This window comes from Lepus europaeus, chromosome 6, assembly GCF_033115175.1.
Source record: "Lepus europaeus isolate LE1 chromosome 6, mLepTim1.pri, whole genome shotgun sequence".
Lineage (NCBI taxonomy): Eukaryota > Metazoa > Chordata > Mammalia > Lagomorpha > Leporidae > Lepus > Lepus europaeus.
The window spans coordinates 101,533,254-101,549,243 of record NC_084832.1 but is presented as its reverse complement, the minus strand read 5'-3'; the positions used below and the strand labels follow the sequence as shown (position 1 = coordinate 101,549,243).

Below are 15,990 nucleotides of genomic sequence, written 5' to 3'. Positions count from 1 at the left end.
GGGACAAAGTGGAAACCATTTAGAAGAACTGAATTAAATATGAATGTGCTTTCCACAAAGGGCAGGAGAGTGAGAACGTGTGCAAAGACTCTAGAACTGTATCTGCTGAGCATACAGCATGATCTCTGGCCTATCAGCAACCCGCAAACCAGCTGTCTTGAAAGCCACAGGGAGAGAAGAGGGGCTGAGGAAGGAGACAGTTTTGCAAGCGGGAGGTTTATTAGCTCTATTGGAAACAAAAGGCATCACACGCTGGGGGTAGGATGATACCTGAGCGCTTGTCACGGCCAGAATCCAGTCCTTTCCTTGGGGTACCCTTCCCCCACCCATCCAAGAGCTGCTGGATTTGCTCTAAAACGTGACGGCACGCACCGCAGTGGAGCCAGACGTGAGCCAGAAGGAAACTCCAGAGGCCGGTGGCACCTTCAACTTGCCCTTCACCCAGACTGTGCAGCTCTTGTTGGCACAAATCCAGCAAGGCTGTCTCTTACCTCACCCTAGGCCCCATCCATGAATCTAACAACTCGTCCAACCGCAGAGCCCGCCTCTCGTCTAATTCCGTTCCTTCTTGTCTACAGCTATGCCTGTTCGCTCTCCCTGCTGTCCGTGAAGATGGAGAAAGCAACCCCACATCTTCCACGCAACTCCCCTTCTTGTCCCGGTAAATCAGTGCCAAGCGCGGCATACGGCACCACACTGGATTCTTGCCTCTCTTTTTGTTGGCCCTACTTGAAAAGTCCTTTCATCTGAATAACCACAATTACCTCGTATTTATTTTTCTCCTAGGACCCGAGAGCCATGTAAAACCGATTCAGTCTGCTACGGTCCCCTGGGAGCCTGGTTCTGTCTACATCGTTAACGAAGTGAGATAAACGGGGTGGAAGGGAACAGTTACTTCTTCCCCATGCAACAGGCCTGGGAGGCTCTGAGACTTGCCGGAAGCCTCAGTGAAGGCCAGAGCTGGCTGAAGAACCCACTTCCCACTCAGGGCTTGGGCAGTAGTGCAGTGGTGCCCGAGTGTATTCGTTCGAAAACTCCCCGACTGTCACAGTCGCCCTGCCTTACCACCAGCACACCAGCGTCAGAACCAAGCTCACAGAGCCTGCAGAGCACGGCCGAGAACTAGCCTTCCAGACAGCCTGCCTCGCTCAGCGTTTCCACAACCCTGAAAGGACAGGCAGGGGAGAGAAAAGGAGTGGAGGAGAAGTCTGCTTGCCCCGCTCATACTGCCCACAGCCCAGAAGGGCTCTTTAGAATGCTACCGTCCGCCACAATTCCTACTCCACTCTCAACTCCCGCACCCAGGGAAGGCCACTGTGGCCCCCAGGGTATGTCAGTTCACAGAGGCTCCCACGACCATTCTCTCATTCCAAGGTCCCCTATCTCAGTCTACATTTTATACTCTGAGAAGCCAGTTGTCACAGACACGGGAACTTCAGTACTCTGAGGACAGGCACATCACTTGTGGTACTCATTCTGTGTCCCCAGGACCCAGGCTGATGTTGGCAAACACGGAGCAGTCAGGCTATCTGCTGAATGACAGAATAAGTGCATGGCTCAGAGGGACAGCAGACCATGAACGAGCCACGGACGATGGCCAGCCCAACTGCTGATTCTCCACAGCCTTATCTTTCGGCACCTTCCAGGACCCAGAACAGAAGGCGGTTAATCCTGCAGCAGCCACGCTGAGGGTTCAGGCCCCAGAGCCATGGAAAAATGATGTCTCTTGGCACACTCCGGCCACACTTGTGTACCTCCCTGGGCACTGGCCCTGTAGCACACTTTCTGTAAGTAAAAACCAGAGGGGATCTACCTTTACAGCCAGAATCAAACTCTCCTGCCTCGTGGGACACCTGTATTTTGCTCAGGCGTCTGCCCCAGCACTGGCTACACGTATACCCTTGTATACAAGGAAGGCTATACCCTTGTATCATCGGGATGAGAAGGTGAGGCTGAGAGGGTGCTGTGCCTTGATGGTCTTGGCTTGGGCTAACTGCTTGGTGTAGACCAGTGTTTCTCAAGTTCTGCACTACGGACATCTTGTAATGGATAATTCTGCATTGGTGGGGGCAGAGAGGGGTTTTGGAGAGGAAGGTGGTTGTCCTGTACATTACAGGGTATTTGGCAACATCTATGCTCTTTAAAATTAAAAAAAAGATTATTTTATTTGAAAGGCAGAGATACAGAGAGAGAGGGAGACAGAGATAGAGATAGAGATAGAGAGAGAGAGAGAGAGAGAATCTGATGGCTCACTCCCCAAATGGCTGCCATGACAGCAGCTGGGCCAGCCTGCAGCCAGGAGCCTGAAACTCTATCTGGTCTCTCACAGGAGTGCAGTGGCCCAAGTACCAGGGCCATCCTCCACTGTTTTCCCAGGCACATTAGCAGGGAGCTGGATCAGAAGCAGAGCAGCTGGGATTCGAGCCGGCACCCCCATGGGATGCCAGCATCACAGGTGTTGGCTTAGCCTGCGGCGCCACAGCGCCAGCCCCATCACCTGCACTCTTTACCTACTTGATGCTAGTAGCTCTCCCTTTCCAGTCACTTCCACCAAAAATGTCTCCAGACATGGCCAACTGTCCTCTAGGAAGCAAAGCTGCCTCCACTCACATAGCCTGGACACAAACAAGCCGGATAGCAGTGGAAGGTGTCTTTCTTCGTCTCTAAGGCAGACAGATGACTCGAATGTAAACTCACAGTGTGCTGGCACAGCCGCTGGGAAGTGGTGTCATGTGTCCTCCAACAGTTAAACATGGGAAAGCCAGATGACCCAGCAATTTCACTTCTGGGTGTATACTCAAAAAAAAATGGAAAGTAGACACCCATACAGATATTTGCACAGGCCTGGGCACAGCAGCCAAGGAGGTGGCAGCAGCCTAGTGTCTGTCGGTGGATGAGTGGTTACACAACATGTGTGACAGCCCTACAATGGAATAGTAATATCTCAGTCTTACAAAGGAAGGAGCTTCCCACACGTGCTGCTGTAGGGATGAACCTTTGGGACACTATACTAGGTGAAATAAGCCGGTCACAAAAGGGCAAATATTGTTTGATTCCACCTGTATGAGGTGCCCAGAGCAGTCAAAGTCATAGAAGCAGAAAACAGAATGGTGGCTACAAGGGGCTGTAAGTGGGGTGGGGAGGGAAGAACAGGAAGCTGGTGTTTAATGGGTAATGGGTGTCAGTTTTGTGAGATGAGTTCTGGAGATGGATGGTGGTGATGGGTGCCCACCAATGTCAACGCCACTGAATTGTGCACTCAAAAAAGACTACAATGGGGGCAGGCATTTGGTGCAGTCGTTAAGATACTGGTTGGGATCCCCTGGTCCCATGTTGGGGTGTCTGGGTTCGAGTCCTGGCTCTGCTCCTGACCCCATTTCTTGTTCATGTACACCTTGACCGGCAGCAGTGATGGCTCAAGTAAGTGGGTCCCTTCCCCCTTCACAGGAGACTCAGATACAGTTCTCAGCTCCTGGCTTCAGTCTGGTCCAGCCTGGCTGCTGGGGGCACTGGGGAATGAATCCGCAGATGGGAGATCTCTGTCAGTTTCTCTTTTTTTCTCTGTCTTTGCCTCCCCCCCACCCTCACACACACACACACACACACAAGGTTTTAATGATTATGGTGGTAAACTGTATGCTTTTTGTATTTTACCACAATTGTAAAACACAGCAGTATGGGAGACACCAGGGACTGGGCTAAGACATGGAAGTTGCACAGTGCTCTTGTGGAGGGATTGCCAGGGCCCAGGCTTGAGGCTCAGTGTTCTACATGCATAAGCTCCTTTAATTCTCGCCTAATGCTGGAAGGTGGCCATTAATAATTCACAGCTGAAGATCTAAACTCCGGAGGGGTTAAGAGATTTACACAAATTCACATTACTAGAAAGCTGCAGAATCAAGATTAAAACCCAACTAATTTACCACAGAAATCTCTTCAAGTTCTCTTGTTCACTTAAGTCAGGGCTTGGCTAACTTTGACTGCGAAGGGCAAGAGGGCTGTTTCTAGGCTTCGCGGGCCGTTCTGTCTTCGTCTCAGCAACCCAACTCCGCCGCTGCAGGTGCAAGCAGCCCCGGCAGTATGGAAAGGCATGAGTGGAGATGGGTTTCAATAAAGCTTTATTGATGAGAACAGATGGTGGGTTGGCTCTGGTTCATTTGCCAGCTCCTAAATGATTCTTGACAGTTTGGTGAAGCCAAGAACTCCAGGCAGTAGAGACAAAGGCCATGGATGCACAGGCCTCTGCTTGGAGCATCCTCATCCCCTTTCCCACCTGCCTGGGCCAGGTGCAGCGACTTGGCAGGAAGGCAGTGGGTTCGCCTCTCTCGGGTGTTCGATGTTTCTGATTACATCCCAGGTCAAAGGCAAGTGGCTTCCCTGCGAATTTATACTTGACAGTCGAAGTTCACGGTATCTCCTCCTCCCTGTACAGGAGTGGGCTTTGCTGGGGTTTACTGGGATGGAGGCAGCCTCAGGGCTGAGCTGCCCGGAGCATGCAACTGTAGCATCCCTCAAAGAATGTGAGTTCCCTTGTCTTTCTTTCTACAGGGGGCACTCAAGAGTGAAGCAGGCCACTGAAGCCACCCACAACCCCCACTGCCATGGATCTGTGAGTGACAGGTATGAGGTTCACAGATGGGGCTGACAAAAGTTTCCTGCAAGCACGCCGGATCTGGCCGTCCCCGGGGAGTGCGGCCTTGGGAATGAGTCAGCAGCAGTAACTCACTGGGGAGTCCAAGACTGAAAACGAGGGTGGGCTGAGCTGGGGTGGTTCCTGGGCCTTTCTCTTCTCACTTTGTGCAAGCATGGGGGGCGGGGAGGAGTCTAACAACTCTAGGAGAGCAGGCAAACAGCATCCCATGGGACTGGAGTACATGGCCCATGTTCAGCCCCCCAGGCCTCCCAGCTCACACAGGTGAGCAAAGATGGGGCTGACACTGATGAGGGCCTACATTTCATTGCCCATCTTAAGTGTGTTCTGATAAACTGGACTTACAGAAAGAAAACCTGACCGCGCGACAGGCATCTCCCTCTCCGAGAAGTGAGTGAGAGAGAGGTTGGAAGGAGAGAGCTCCTTCCCTGAGACCCTAGTAGGGGCTGCGCTTTTATTTCCTGCCATTTGGATGAAGTCATGACTGCGGCATAAGAGACTTAAGGCACCAAGAAACATTTCTGATACTAGACCAGGGCTGGGCCAGGGCTGCCCCTGGCTAACTCCCATCATCACCTACTTCTGTATGGCCACTGAGCTAAGAATGGCTTTTATCTTTCTAAATCATTGAAAAAATATCAAAAGGAGAAACCTATTTGGCAATATGTGAAAATTACATAAAATTCAAATGTCAATGTCCATCAATAAAGCTTTATTGGAACACGGTATGCTCGTTTGTTGACACATTACCCGTGGTGGGTCTTGTGCTACAGTGGCAGAGTTGTGCAGTGAACCCCAGAGTCTCAAAAATTTAGGCTGGGACCTTTACAGAACACTGGACAGTGGCGAGCACTGAAGCTCTGCATGCCAGCTCTCCCTCTCTGGGCGTGCCTCAAGCGGTGAAGTGTGATTGGGTTTGAGGGTGAAGACAGATGAGAAACGGACCCCTGGAAACACCTTCCTCCCGGGTCACTGCACCTTACACCGCTGATTCCTGTGGCACACACAGCAGAAGAGATTTCCCTACAACCCAGAGCGTCTTCGTGGAGCCACAGGTTTCAGAAGGTCCCCTGTGTTACTACTGCCACTTTCCACGGCCCAGGGGAGTTTCCAAGCCAGCGAAATGAAACAGCTCCAAGCCTGACAGCAAATAGAGGCCAGAAATAGAACAAACCCAGGAGGTCTGGCTCCCCCTAGAGTCTGGGCTGGTGCTTCCTTCCAGGGCAGAACCGATGCTGTCTTTTCTGTTAAAGATGTCACCTCTGATGGGGCAAGCTCCAACCCAAGACCAGGAGACGTAGGCCACGTGGGCCTCCTCTTACCTGCATATCCCTCCTGGCGATGAAGCCCTTGCCCTCAGCATCGCATGTCTGGAAGAATTCCTGGGCCTTCCTCAGCATGGCCAGCTGGCCTGGCATCTGCTCCAGGGTCTCCTTCTGCTCCAGGTTGTCTGGGGGATCCATGCAGGCCTCGTTCCCCTTTGGCCCCTGGCCGGGGCTCTGGGGTCTGGAGACTGTCTTCCCATTGGCAGCAGCCATGCAGTCTCGTCTATTTCTACGTCTTTTCAGAAGCTGCACATGGAAGAGAGGAGAGTGGGTGTGGTGAGAATGGAGTGAGGCCGAAAAAGGAGAGGGGACGAGCGGCAGTGCACTGCCGCTCATGGGGGCATCCTGATAGCCCTTGGCAACCACCTTGTGATTAGCAGAGGCTTTGGACAAGAGAGAAATTGCCAGGCTTGCTAACACATCAGCCAGCCCTTCAAAGTGCAAAGGGATTGGAGAGAAAGCAATTTCCAGATCGAAGGGAGGTGAGGGAGGAAGGCTGATAATGATTTCTCCCAATAAAAGCAACCAAATGACAACAAAACAGAGCCTGATGGGCCAGCTGTCATTTACTGAGTTGTCTACCTACAGGCATGGTCTCCATTCACATAGTTCTCATATCTATCTCAGGCAGATATCATCGTCCTCATTTCAGAATAGTAGAATAGGTCCATTTTACCACTGAGAAAAGGCTGGGTGACTTGCCCAGTGACGTTGGCTGAGTGGGATTCGTCCCCCCGGAACTCATGCAGCTGTTCAAACTTGGATGTCTCAATGATCACGGCTGATGGATTAAGGGTGGAGATTTGATCCAGCTGTGGTAGCCAGGAAGTGGGACCCAGTGGGAGGTCTTTGGGTCGCTGGGGGCCCTGCCCTCAGAAGATGGCTCTCCTAAGAGGCTGATTATCATTTCAGACCAGGTCTGGCTTTGGCACCCTCTCTGCTTCTTGGCTCACCGTGTGAAGGTTCTTGTGCCATGGCCAGCCTCCATCAGACACAAGACCACGGGGCCTCCAGCTGTGGCTGTAAACTGAAATAAACCTCTTCTTCCCCAAAGAAGAAGCTTCCCTGGGTTGTTTCAGCTACAGTAATGAAAAGCAGGCTAATGCACCTGACGACACACAGCAAGTTGAGGGTGAAAGCTGAGATTTCATTCCAAGCTCTCATACATTGTACAGATTGGATCATCACTGCACCCTGTCCTAACCCTGCAGCACCGCACGCCCAGAGAGCCGGCCTTACTCGGAAGCCTCTCCCTGACGTCACTCACAGTCAACAGGTTCTTGAAGAGCTCTCACCCCACGCTGTGGCTCCCCGCCAGGGCTGTGAGTGCTACAGCTCATGCCGGAGAAAGCCCGCTCCGTCCCCAAGGGGTTCATGTTGTACTGGGCTTGCCAGGCCGAGGCCGTCTTCAGCCGACACGGCATCACAAATCATACGCCTCATGCCCATTCTAAAAGCCCCTCGAGGAGTGTTTCCAGAGTGTCTTGCAGTGGAAGAAGGCAGGCAAGGGGTCTTCACAAAGTTCATGGAAAATGTGCATTGTGGGGGAAAAAAAAAAAAAAAACTACATGTGGATCTCAGAACTGCTTTGCACCAAAATAACTTGCCTTTTAATTCTGTTTTCCATGAACTCTTGAAGGTATTCCGGTCTAGAAACCGGACTTCTAGTCCAGACTCCACTCCAGTGACCTACACGGCCTCTTTCCTCACCTGTGCAGTGAGAAGACTGGACCGCCCCCTTCGTCTCTCAGGTCCCCTCTAGCTCTGACGATCTCTCAGGTCCCTTCTAGCTCTGACAATCTGTGAGTCTGTGAAATTCCAAAGTCCTGAAACGTGGTTCATGATAGGAAAAAACTAAGCTAATCCTCTGCCTGTGGCACCAGCACACCAGGTTCTAGTCCCGGTCGGGGCGCCGGATTCTGTCCCGGTTGCTCCTCTTCCAGTCCAGCTCTCTGCTGTGGCCTGGGAAGGCAGTGGAGGATGGCCCAAGTGCTTGGGCCCTGCACCCACATGGGAGACCAGGAGAAGCACCTGGCTCCTGGCTTCGGATCAGCGTGGTGCGCCGGCCGCGGCAGCCATTGGAGGGTGAACCAACGATAAAGGAAGACCTTTCTCTCTATCTCTCTCTCTCTCTCTCACTGTCCACTCTGCCTATCAAAAATTTTAAAAAAAAAAAGTTAAAAAAAAATGAGTGCTCCTGAAATTTTCCTAAATGAAGACTTTCTGGAAGTAGACTAAGTTCAAGTTTAAAACCTGTGATAACATCTTAAAACACAGTGGCATCCAGTCGATTACAGTTGTGCGTTTTGTGGGGCCTGGAGAGTGTGATGTCCTGGATCACATTCTCTGTGTTTATGTGAATAAGAAAGGGAGAAAAATCAGTGTATCACCAGGTGGGTTTCTCTGATTGCCAGGCCCCAGGCCTCTGGCTTAGATACCCTGAGACTCCTAAGCAATCTAACTTCAGCCAACATTTCTACCTACCACATCTGCCAAGAGCTGTGGGCCACAGCTGGAAGCCCTGTTGGCCTTCAAAACGAGCTCTGCATGGTGGAGCCTTGACAAAGCAGAGCAGACGTCCCCCACCCCACCTGGCAGGACAAGCAGCTCCCACCCCGATCCCTCTGCCCAGCCCCACACCTGGGAAGTGTTCTTTCCTGGCATCCCTATGTGATGTGAATTGACCATCACCTAATCCGCCGTGGATTTAACATGTGCACTGGGACTTCCCCCAGAGACAGCTGCCTCGGATGCAAGTCCCAAGCAGGCAGGGTATCTCTAGACGGTTTTTATGTGCACAGCTCAGCACACCTACATGCAGGTCTGGGCTCCAGAAAGGCTTTTGAATGATGATGGTGGGGACAGATGAGCTCCTTGTGTGTTGTCTGCTGGGTCTCGGCCCCACACTAACCCCACCTGCTGCTCAGAAAAGACCTGTCATTCCCTGAGGGCATTCTCTCATCAGTTGCCTGGCATATGTCATCCTATTGGAACCTGACATCCCCCTTCAAGGTGGGTATGATTAGGATTCCCATTATGTAGGTGAACAAACTGACTTTTTGAGATACTAACTTGGATGAAGGTCTTTTCTCACTGCTTCCCTATCATGGGTCCCAGTTGTGGCTTGCTCTTAACTGTCTATGCAGCCCCAAAGGATAATAAACTATGTTTCCTCCCAGAAGCACACTCATCGTTTTAACAGTCTCATCTTTAATTCACCCACTCACTCTCATTCACTGGTCATCATGGAGCAAGCGCTGAGAGATGCAAGCGTGGATAGCAGGTAGTCCCTGCCTTTGTTGAATGAGTCTCTGATGGTGGGATTTCAGTCATAGCAATGGCAGTGGACAGCATTGTGGGTCGGGTCCTAAGCAGACTACATAATAAACAATTACTACTGACTCGCTGTGTGACCTTAGGTGAGCTCTTGAGCTACTCTGGGCTTGGAAATTAGCAGAGATTATCTCTCAGTTCCAAATCTGACCTTCCTGGCAGCCTCCCTTCCCTGAAGCTCTGCCAACCTGGTCACAAGTGATACATGACTGGCATGGAAATGCCAGTGTAACAGCTTTAAAGAAGCCAGCTGTGAGCAGTTGGTAGCCAGGTGTTGTGTCTGATAGATTTTAACCTCAGTTTCTAGCCTGGAATGTGATATACAGTAGGTACTCAATGACTGTTGAATATAAGTCCAATCTTTCCTTGCATTCTGCACAGGGAGTCCCAAAAACATTTGTCTTTCCTCAGGGAGCTCTAGTTATGGGATCCTGATATCATTATGAGTAAGACCAGAATTCTGTTTCTGAAAAAGTTGGAGTAATAGGGACTGGATTTATCCTCTTGGCTAAAATAACCAGAAATCTAGGTAGAATATATATTTCAAAGGTGGTTGTCAAGACACTGGACATCAGGCCATAAAGGACAGTGATCCTGAAGCAGGGCTAGGGCTATGGTGGGCTGGGTGAACCTCCTAAAGCATAAAATCAAAGAAGGCATTTATTGTCAGGCATTAACCGTATCTTGCACAACTCTAAGAGCGAGACTATTTCTAAGAGTTAGGTGCCCAGGGTACAAAATCTAAAGATATATTCACTCTTAAAGTTCTACATAAGATAATGATTAACTCCTACTAGCCTCATCCACCTCACTCGAGACCAAGCCCTATTCCTGAGAGCTAGAAAAAAATATTAAAAATGAGTTTCACTTTTGCCAGACCTTATTGCCTAAAGAGTTTTTAGGTCATGGTCCAGGGACGGGAAACCTGTAATCGAAAGCCTGGTGGCCCACTTATGTTGAGGACACCCAACTAAATGCTGCCTACAAGAAATACTGTTTAAACATATGACACAACAGGTTAAAAGTAAGAGGTCAGAAAATATAGACCAAATTAACATTAGTAAAGAAAATGCTGCATATTGATATATATTATATTGTAAAACAAAGAATATTAATAGGAATAGAGAAAGTCATTTCATAACAAATAAGCCAATTTGTCAATAGGATATAACAATCCTAAGCATTTATAAGTCTAATAACATAGCTTCAAAATTCATAAACTAAAAACTGACAAAGCTACAATACACAATCATACTCAAAAATGCCAATAACCTTGTTTCAATAATTAATAAAACAAACAGAAATCAATACTATCAACCATTTTGACTTAATTAACATTTATAGAACACTCCACCCAATAATAGTGGAATACATTTCCTTTTGAAAAGTACACAAGGAGTATTTACTAAGATAGTCCAAATCTTGGGTCACGAAGGAAGTCTCAATCAATGTAAAGGATTCAAGTTACACAAAGCATATACTCTGGCCACAATAAAATCACATTAGAAACCAATAAGAGAAAAGCTTTTGGAAAATTCCCAAATATTCAGAAACAAAATAAAACACTTCTAAATAATCCCTGGGTCAAAGAAACTATGAATAGGGAAATTAGGGGAGGGCATTGAGGCTCTGTGGAGTAAGCTGCCACTTAGGAAACCCTCATCCCCACTGGAGTGCCTGTTTGAGTCCCAGTTACTCCACTTCTGATCCAGCTTCCTACTGATACATCTGGGGAGCAGCAGATGGTGGTCCAAGTACTTGGGTGCCTGCCACCCATGTGGGAGATCTGGATGGCGTTCTGCCTCTTGGCTTCAGCCTGGTTCAGCCTTGGCTGTTGCAGGCACTGGGGAGTGAACTAGCAGATAAAAGATCTCTCTGTGTATGCGTGTGTGACTCTCTCTCTGTTCTACCTTTCAAAAATAAATAAATAAATAAATAAAACTTCAGAATAATTCAAAGTATTTTTACTAAATGAAAATAAAAGCACAATATATCACATTTTGTAGGATGTTGCTAAAGCAGCACTCAGGAAAACACTGATAGCACTTGTCATACATATTAGGAAAGAAGCAATGTGTGACTGCAAACCATAGTGATGCTATTTTGAGTCCTCTCTCTCAGAAGGGTGATGACTGCTGACCATCTGTCAACCTAATTGATATCACCCTCTAGCCATAAAGTTTAAGTGCTATCACAAGCCTATGATCAGATGGACAGCCCAGCTGGACACCTGAGTGGCTACCTAGTAAAGGAATATTGTAACACAAGTGCCAAGATCAAAGTACCCATTAACTAGCAAATGTATAAAACATTGCCCCTTCTGCCACTCTGTGTATAATAAACCTGGCTATAGTTATGTCCAGTCTCAGACCACCTGCTACCCAAGTATGGAATTCTCTCTATAAGTAGCCCTAATAAATTCTGATTCTTTTTTTAAAAGATTTATTTCTTTACTTGAAAGAGAGAGAGAGAGAGGAGAGAAAGAGAGAGATCTTCCATCTGCTGGTTCACGCCCCAAAATGGTTGCAATGGCTGGGGCTGGGCCAGGCTGAAGCCAGGAGCTTCTTCCAGGTCTCCCATGTGGGTGCAGCGGCCCAAGGACTTGAGCCATCCTCTGTTGCTTTCCTGGGTGCATTAGCAGGGAGCTGGATCAGAAGTAGAGCAGCAGGGACTCGAACTGGTGCCCATACGAAATGCTGGTGCTGCGGACAGCAACTTAACCCAACGCGCCACAGCGCCGGCCCTAACTCTCTGATCCTTATATGGAGCCTCCTTCCTTTTTGGTCTCAGGATTCTGCTAACTTGGGGCCATTACATGCTCTATTCCACCCATATTCGGGTAAGAAAGGTCTCAAATCTTGACCTCAGCTTCCACCGTAAGAAACTAGAAAAAAAAAAGATCAAATTAAACCTAACAGGAGAATAAAATAAATAATAAAGGCCAGAGCAGAAATAATAAAGGCCAATGAAATAGAAAGAAATGAAACAACAGAGAAAACCAACAAACCTAAAAGCCTGTTCTTGGGGTCAGCACTGTGGCATAGTGGATAAAGCCGCATCCCATATGGGCGCTGGTTTGAGTCCTGGCTGCTCACTTCCAATCCAGCTCTCTGCTATGGCCTGGGAAAGCAGTGGAAGATGGCCCCAGTCTTTGGGCCCCTGCACCCATGTGGGAGACCCAGAAGAAGCTCCTGGCTTCAGATCAGCACAGTTCTGGTCATTGCGGCCAATTGGGGAGTGAAACGGCGGATGAAGACCTCTCTCTGCCTCTTCTTCTCTCTCTGTGTAACTCTGACTTTCAAATAAATAAATAAATAAATCTTTTTTAAAAAAATAAAAATAAAATAAAATAAAATAAAAACTAATTACCTGTTCTTGAAACCAAGCCCCTGTTCAGTACATGAAGTGCAGACACTGGATACCATCTGGTTCTAGTCTCCCAAGGCCTCCCAGCCTCCCTCCATTAGATTCAAGTGTCCTTGCCCTGATTTTGATTGCAAATCAACCTCTTACTAAAATTAGCAAGCTGTGTTGATGGAACGGTGCAGCTGGCCCCACAAGTTTTCATCACAGGACTCATGAGGTCATTTGTTTCCCCAATAGGTAACATCTTGATGTTGGGTCTTGTCTCGAGGGGTTTTTTTTTCCAGGCCTGGAGCAGAAAGTAGCTATCACTTGCATGTAGTTCCCAGACTGCAGCCCATTCTTCCATCATCAAAATTCCATTAAGGACACAATATTTTTAACCAGTTGAAGAAGGGCCATAAGCTCTACAGAACCAGCTAGGCACTTGCACAGGAGCTGAACATGTACCTTGAGCCCCAACTTGAACCTGTGAGAACCTTCCCTGTTAACCCCTCAAGGAACCTGGAAATCCAATGACAGCTGCCCAGCTCCCTGCTCTGAATGCTGCAACGACTGCCTCCTGTCTTCCACCCCCACCCCCTCCAGTGATGGATGTTCTGTGAGTTGGGCGAGCAGACTCAGTTTGGGGGTTTTACAGCAACTCCTCCAACCAGTTGGGGGGGTTGTTCCAAATCATTCTTGGAGAAGATCAATAAAGAGAAAAGATAAATTACAATATCAGGAATCTGAGAGGTGATACTATTACAGACACTATAGACATTCAATGGCTAATAAGGGAATATTACAAACATCATGCCCATAAGTTTGAAAATGTAGATTTTATGGACAAATCCCTAGAAATACAATGAATATTATTAAAGTTCCCTCAAGAACAAAGAGATCACATGAATAACCCTCTACCTAGTAAAGAAATTAAACTAATAATTAAAAATCTTCCCACAAGAAAACTTTAGGTCAATGTAAGTTAAACTGATGAATTCTACCAAATACCCAATACCCATTCTGCATAGATTCTTCTAGAAAATTAAGGAGGACGAAATACTTCTATCACTGGCAGAGGCTGGCTTGTCTTGGTTCCTTTTCACCGACAGAGTAATGGATTATAGGTCAAAGAGATGAAAGTAGGAATAGTGAAGAAAAATTATTGACATACATCCCAGGAAGGAATAGGCCAGTTGAGAGAGCTCATGCCACATTCTTCCTGGTTTGGGATTTCTGTCCCTAAGGTAAGAGGTGTGTTGACAGGTGATGTGGTTGTGACGCTCATGGTTGGCATTTGTGATTGACAGCTGGGAGCTGCATACTTCTGGACTCTGCACACGTGGCTACAAACCACTTTTTTAGTTTGGCTGAGCTCCCATTTTATCAGGATGCTTTAACAAGTTAAACCGCAAAGTGGATGGTCTTGGGTGGGTCTTGTGTGGCTCCTCCCTAGTCGCTCATGTCTATTATCTCCCCAACACTTCCTAACACATTTTACAAGGCCAATATTCCCCTGATAACTAAACTGGACAATGATATTACAAGCAAAAAGAATAACAAAGGCCAATATCCCTCATGAATATAGATTCAAAAGTTTTATAGGAAGTTTTAGCAGGCTGATCCAACGTCATATATAAAAAGTATAACACATTCTGATCAAGTTAAGTGTTACCCCAGAAATGCAAGGAGGGCTTAACATTTCTTTCTTTCTTTTCTTTTTTCTTTTTTTTTTTTTTTGATAGGCAGAGTGGACAGTGAGAGAGAGAGAGACAGAGAGAAAGGTCTTCCTTTTTGCCGTTGGTTCACCCTCCAATGGCCGCCGCGGTAGCGCGCTGCGGCGGGCGCACCACGCTGATCCGAAGGCAGGAGCCAGGTGCTTCTCCTGGTCTCCCATGGGGTGCAGGGCCCAAGCACTTGGGCCATCCTCCACTGCACTCCTGGGCCATAGCAGAGAGCTGGCCTGGAAGAGGGGCAACCGGGACAGAATCCGGCACCCCGACCGGGACTAGAACTCGGTGTGCCGGCGCCGCAAGGGGGAGGATTAGTCTGTTGAGCCACGGCACCGGCCCTTTTGTTTTAGATTTATTTATCCACTTGAGAGGCAGAGCTACAGACAGAGTGGGAGAGACAGAGAGAGAGGTCTTCCAGCTACTGGTTCACTCCCCAAATGGCTGCAATGGTAGGAGCTGAGCAGATCTGAAGCCAGGAGCCAGGAGCTTCTTCCGGGCTTCCCACGTGGGTGCAGGGCCCCAAGCACTTAGGCCATCTTCCACTACTTTCCCAGGTCATTATCAGGAATTTGGATGTGATGTGGAACAGCCAGGACTCAAATTGGCGCCCACATGGGATTATCAGGCTGTGCCAGCCCTGGGCTTAACATTTCAAAACAATAATATAATTCACCATACTAACAATTTTCAAAAGATAAAAGTATATTCATTTCAATGGATGCAGAAAAGCATTTATAAAATCTACTCCTGGGCCGGCACCGTGGCTCAACAGGCTAATCCTCCCTCCGCTTTGCAGCGCCAGCACACCGGGTTCTAGTCCCGGTCAGGGCGCCGGATTCTGTCCCGGTTGCCCCTCTTCCAGGCCAGCTCTCTGCTGTGGCCAGGGAGTGCAGTGGAGGATGGCCCAAGTGCTTGGGCCCTGCACCCCATGGGAGACCAGGAGAAGCACCTGGCTCCTGCCTTCGGATCAGCATGGTGCGCCCGCTGCAGCGCGCTACCGCGGCGGCCATTGGAGGGTGAACTAACAGAAAAGGAAGACCTTTCTCTCTGTCTCTCTCGCTCTCTCTCTCACTGTCCACTCTGCCTGTCAAAAAAAAAAAAATCTACTCCTAATGTGAAAACAACAACCTCTCAATGAACTAGAAATACAAGGAACACCTGGGAAAAAGGGTGTCTGCAAGAAAGAACACCGGCTAACATCACGTTTATTGGGGAGAGACTGAACGCTCTCCCCAAGGCAAAGGAAAAGACAAGATCCGTCCTTACCACTGCTGTTCAGTTTTGTGATGGAGATTCCCAATGGAAAAAAGAAAACAGATTCAGATGGGAAAGGAAGAAGGAAAGCTGCCTTTATTTCCAGGCTATCTATGTACAGAAATCCAGTGGCATTCCAAAAAAAGTTACAGAAACTAATAAGTGAGTTTGACAAGGCTGCAGGACATAGGCTCCACACAGAAAAAACAACTGTGTATCCTTGTACCAGACATAAAAGCTGAAGTAGAAATAATATTTATAACAGCATTAAAATAGGAAATACCTAGGGATATATCTAAAAAAGAATTGTGATGCTTGTACAATGAAAAGTACAAAGTACTGATGCAAG

The 15,990-nt window shown here is 48.2% G+C and overlaps 1 protein-coding gene across 4 annotated transcripts in view; it reads right to left on the bottom strand.

Moving 5' to 3' along the window:
• Positions 1–15,990, bottom strand: part of CRACR2A (calcium release activated channel regulator 2A) — a 202,812-nt gene that overhangs the window by 67,616 nt on the left and 119,206 nt on the right. For all 4 annotated transcript variants that reach the window (XR_009866226.1, XM_062194772.1, XM_062194773.1 and 1 more), the window contains exon 2: positions 5,974–6,222. Coding sequence is in view for 3 of the 4 variants with exons in the window: in XM_062194772.1 (XP_062050756.1) it covers positions 5,974–6,189 (216 nt within the window). In the remaining variant the exon portion in view is untranslated. The remainder of the gene's footprint in view (positions 1–5,973; positions 6,223–15,990) is intronic.